This window comes from Pygoscelis adeliae, unplaced genomic scaffold (genome assembly GCF_000699105.1).
Source record: "Pygoscelis adeliae isolate BGI_AS28 unplaced genomic scaffold, ASM69910v1 Scaffold241, whole genome shotgun sequence".
Lineage (NCBI taxonomy): Eukaryota > Metazoa > Chordata > Aves > Sphenisciformes > Spheniscidae > Pygoscelis > Pygoscelis adeliae.
This window is the reverse complement of record NW_008824056.1, coordinates 3,402,757-3,407,988: the sequence shown is the minus strand read 5'-3', so window position 1 is coordinate 3,407,988 and position 5,232 is coordinate 3,402,757. Positions and strand designations below refer to the sequence as shown.

The following is a 5,232-nucleotide window of genomic DNA, read 5'->3' as shown; positions in this document are numbered from 1 at the left end:
CCTGCGCGGGTGGGAGACACTCAGCCGAGCACACCCGCATGGAAACCCTCTGAAGAAAAGCAGGGCAGGTTTTACCTTCCAGTTAGGTTTTCTTTGCTCTTTTCTTTCTTCAGATGCGTTACTGTTCCTGTAGAGACTTTGTTGCTTCACCTCAGGCCTATGTGACTCTGGTGGAAGGATCATGACCGAAGTCTTCTTCTCTGCTGCTTTGAATGGAACTGAACCCAACCTGTTATCCAGCAGCGGCTGGTCTGCGGGAAACGCCACCACCAAGTGTTCCCTGACCAAAACTGGCTTCCAGTTCTATTACCTGCCCACCGTCTACATTCTGGTCTTCATCACTGGGTTTCTGGGAAACAGTGTGGCCATCTGGATGTTTGTCTTCCACATGAGGCCTTGGAGCGGCATCTCGGTTTACATGTTCAACTTGGCGCTAGCTGATTTCTTGTATGTCTTGACTCTGCCTGCCCTCATCTTTTACTACTTCAATAAAACAGACTGGATCTTTGGAGATATCATGTGCAAGCTGCAGAGGTTCATCTTCCATGTGAACCTGTACGGCAGTATTTTGTTTCTAACTTGCATAAGTGTGCACAGGTACACGGGAGTGGTGCACCCCTTGAAGTCGCTGGGGAGGCTGAAGAAGAAGAACGCGGTGTACATCAGCACCTTGGTCTGGGTCATTGTGGTGGCCGTGATTTCTCCAATACTCTTCTACTCGGGAACGGGGATAAGGAGAAATAAAACCACGACGTGCTACGACACAACAGCCGATGATTACCTGAGAAGTTACTTTATTTACAGCATGTGCACCACAGTGCTTATGTTCTGCATCCCGTTCATACTGATTCTTGGTTGCTATGGGCTCATTGTGAAAGCTTTGATTTACAAAGATTTGGACAATTCTCCTCTCAGGAGAAAGTCGATTTACCTGGTTATTATTGTGTTGACAGTCTTTGCTGTGTCTTACCTTCCCTTCCACGTGATGAAGACCTTAAATCTAAGAGCCAGGGTGGATTTTCAGACTCCACAAATGTGTGCCTTCAACGATAAGGTTTATGCCACTTACCAAGTGACAAGGGGTCTGGCCAGCCTCAACAGCTGCGTCGACCCTATCCTTTACTTTCTGGCAGGTGATACCTTTCGAAGGCGGCTTTCCAGGGCGACCAGGAAATCGTCCAGAAGAAGTGAACACAACGTGCAGTCCAAAAGTGAGGAAATGACTCTCAATATTTTATCTGAGTATAAACAGAACGGAGATACGAGTTTGTGAACGAATGCAAAAGATTTGGGAACCGTTTGGAAAAATCCACTGCTTTGAGACAGTAGGACACTGTAGTGCTACAAGTGCGTGAGGAAAATCTACCAGTCTCTCAAATTCGTTTTAGGTAAAGCCTCATTTTCTGACCTTAGAAAAAGCTTAACAAAATCAGCGGAAGAATTTTAATGGAAAATAACGTGTCAAAATTCAGCTTTCCTTCTCCTTACAATATTCTCATTTCTTTCTGACTCGTGTCAGATAAAATAAAATGAAGTAAATCCCCTAAAGGAAGAAGGCAATCCAAGTGCTTCTGTTTTAATGACTTAGTCTCCCACATTCAAAAATGTTCTCAGTCAGCCTCTCTTTAAAAATAGGAAATAACAATAAGAAAAAGCAGTGTCTTCTCTTCTGAGGCTCAGTCCACATACCTAGCCTTTTGCTCACTTGCTGTTGTAAACAAGTATTTAAATCAAAGTCATGATGCAGTTATCTCACCTTTACAGTTTTATTATTTCTTCATCTACTTCTAGTGTTGTTAATTATTTGATAGTTCGGTAGCATTTATGATTCAGTCTTCTTTGAGTGCCGGTGTTTTACAAAAGGTAGGCTTACTGATGTGTGCATGATTATGCTTTCAGATTACGATGGTTGTTCATGAAAAATCTGGACCCCATTAAAGGCAAATTGGCTTCCAGGTGAACTGACACCTCAGCCACTGGCAGCTAAGCAGGTGCCTGCTTTGCACTTGCACGTAGTGCGTTCCGTGAACAGATGTCGGCGTGCAAATGCGTGCGGAGGTGATTTGGTTCTGGGCAGCTGATGGTCCGATCCTGCCTTCCATGCTGAGGAAAACTGGCGGGTTGTCAGCCGGAGGAACCGCGGGACGGGGCTGAGCACGGACTGGGCTTGCCTGGGGAGCGCCTGCGCGAGCTCGGTGGAGCCATGGGCACTCGCCCTTCCCAAAGGCTGACCAACATCTCGCTGCAGCGCGAACGCTTGACTGCCGGTGTTGGGAGCCTTGCTGGAGTTCTTTACGGGTAAAACATGAGAAATGTGTGCGCTGAAAATAACTGTACCTTTCAGAGAAGTAAAACTACAGTTGCTCGAGTTACTTGCGTTTTCATTTGGTACGAGAATATTTCTGTTCCTGGCAATCTTTAGAGATAACATAAGAGTTGTTTCCCAAGAAAATAATTATTAAAATGGGTAATATAAATGGATTATATATTGTATATATATAAAAAAATAACTGGGGGGAATTAATTTTTTTGTACTGTGACAAATAAATTACTGTATTAACAAGATGTTACAATATACTACAGACTAAATCCGGCCCTTTATTATAGATCTTCTTCAAATGTGGAATAGGTCATCCAAAATTAGCCAAACTGCAATATTGTGTAACACAAGAGCTAGTGATCAGAGCACAGATGAAATCTTACATGGGCAGTCTTACTCATTTCTCATATTTTTAAGAAATGTATTTGAAAATATTGTGTGCTAAAAATGGTACAAAAGCATGCTCTAAATTATAAATTTAGTGTACAAAATTAAGTTCTATGTAATCCTGAGGGTGATTTTAACAGATCTTCGTTCCTCCAGTCTTCATAGTAAGAGTAAAATATTTATATTTTACTTACGATTTCCAGTGATTGGTAACAAACAAGAATAGCTCTAGTTATTTTTTGACAACATTGTAAAGCAGCTTCTGTTCACACGTACAGCTTCTTCATCTGCAAAATCCCTATTTATTGAACTTATTTATTAGAAAGCTAAATGTAAAGTATGTAAAGTGTGGTTCTCCGTATTCATATTCAGAATTGGGCATTAATGGAAAATTTAACAGCATGTTTCAATCACTGTAATACTGTGTCTTCTAGCAGAATATCTTTATAATAAACTCAATTCCACCCTGACTATTCACTGTTGATATGTAACCTAGTGATAAATTAAACTACTGATTTATAGCCCAAAGATAAATTAAGCTGCTGCTTAGGAAGCATAGCTTCTTAAAGCAATGTTAAGATCTCATTTAGCCCTATGAGATGAAAAATGTAGAGGTAGTGAAGAAATCCCAACCAAGGGTCAACTGCTAATTAATCCCTACTGACAAAAGACTGTGGAACAGCACAGCCTATTTATATCACCAGAGAATGAGCCTGATTCACAATAAATGACTTCTCCTATTATGTGATTATTTGAGATTTCATTCAACTGAGGCATGTCTTCTTTGGCATGGCAGATGAATTAAACGGAGAGAGAGCATAAAAATAGGATATTCTCTGAATCTGCTTCTCTAGGTTTAAAATTGTATTCATTTCCCAGCATTTTGTGGTCTATTTCTCTCTTTCAGTTAGGAAGTAAAATGTTCCACTTATCCATGTCTGAAAAAAGATCCTAAACAGACAGAACAGAATGTAAAACCGTACACCCAGGTTGGTCCTTATGTAGTTACTTACAGTCTTCCTGCAATATGTCTCTTTAATACGGCAAAGTTGGCTAACTATTACAGTGTGTATGAAATCCAAGTGCAACAAAACTCTATGGGCCCAGCTACAGCAGGCTGGGCATGCTGCAGGAGAGACCCACCGTCCGGATACACACCCTGCCAGGGAGATCCACCTTCTGGAGCTTAGGACAGCCGCCTCTGTTCCAGTGTCTGCCCTGCAGTCTTCTGGGTCTTGAACACCTGCGATGTTTTTATGCTTTCCTCGTGAACCGTTGAAAGCTCCGTCTGTTTCATCTTGCCTCACTGAAGAGAACTGTGCAACTGGCCGGATCATTCGTGCAGTTCACTACTGAGGTCTGTTCTGATTATTTAATGAAGATCACTTCTGATGATCAGCTATGGCAGGCAACTGCACTCGGCATCTTCACCTCCCAGAAGTGTATGGGAGCCTCCCACCAAACACCGAGAAGCATCATTAAACACATTTTACACACAGTTTCTTTTCCATCTTTGAGATCCTATGACCTGCAGAGCTAACACCTCAGACCGCATCCTGCTGCGGTGGGACTCCCTGCTGTACACACGCTGAGAGTCACAGCCTCCTCTGAGTCCCGCTGGAACTCGAAGCTGAGCCTCGCAATCTCATTTAAAGTTCCTGCTCTTTTTTTAAGTATTGCTATATTTGACATGGGGTAGTAGGAACTGCTGCAAAATCACGCCAAATTCATCTCTCCTCCGACACGATTACTTTTTTACCTGCAACATGATGGAATAATGTCTGTTGGGCCATCCCATCAGAGAGGAAGCTGGTCAGACGTGGGAGGATTGGACACCACCAGGACAAAAACCAAGGAGATCTACAGGCAGTGTGGTGGCTGGAGCCATTAGCTCCTGGGGAACTTGGCAAGACTGTTCTTAAATATTTGCCTTTTGGCACTTACCCTTACTATAATGTCTTTGTGGAAGACAATCAGTCCACCAGCCTTAGAGGCCCAAGGTGATGCCTGTGTTTATACATAAACCTCTGTGATGGGTATAGTTGAAGAAGCCTTTCCCTAAGCCGCTGGAGTTTGTTTCTGACCTATCCAATATGCAAAGAGAATGCAATCTCAGCTACAGCCTTTGGGCTTTTAATTAATAATCAATGATGACGATGGGTTGCGTTTACTAGCAACAAGATTCAGCTCATCATCTCACTACAGGAAGACCACTTAAAAGTTCCACCTTCCCTCATTGTGCTGTATTAGCCTTCAACTAGCAAATGAGATTAAACCTTTAATGATTTCATGGTCATGCTTTTAACCTATTTTTCCTCTGGGTATATTTGGGAATCTTTTAATAACTACAAATCATTCACTGAAGACGCCAAAAGGGTTGAAGTAAATAGTTATTTAGAGCTTAAGTTAAGTTTTGCCAAAGCATTCTACATTGATCCACGCCAAAACAAATTATTATTCATTAGCTATATTTTGCTTCCTCCAGCTCATAGGGTTAATTTTTTTTTCTCATTTATGCCCATTAA

General features: G+C 42.0%; 1 protein-coding gene across 2 annotated transcripts; it reads left to right on the top strand.

Moving 5' to 3' along the window:
• The first annotated feature begins 91 nt into the window (after nt 1-91).
• P2RY1 (purinergic receptor P2Y, G-protein coupled, 1) lies at nt 92-5,001 on the top strand. Of its 2 annotated transcripts, none has more exons than XM_009333950.1 (2): nt 92-1,388; nt 4,226-5,001. In XM_009333950.1, the coding sequence occupies exon 1, from the start codon at nt 182-184 to the stop codon at nt 1,271-1,273; it is 1,092 nt and encodes a 363-aa protein (XP_009332225.1). In that variant the 5' UTR covers nt 92-181; the 3' UTR covers nt 1,274-1,388; nt 4,226-5,001. The 2 variants fall into 2 exon arrangements, with proteins under 2 accessions (XP_009332225.1, XP_009332224.1); XM_009333949.1 differs by lacking the exon at nt 4,226-5,001 and adding an exon at nt 1,900-3,178.
• Nucleotides 5,002-5,232: the final 231 nt, after the last annotated feature.

Bases quoted from the DNA above. Each gene is read 5' to 3' on its own strand.
- P2RY1 (XM_009333950.1), top strand. From the start codon at position 182: ATGACCGAAGTCTTCTTCTCTGCTGCTTTGAATGGAACTGAACCCAAC.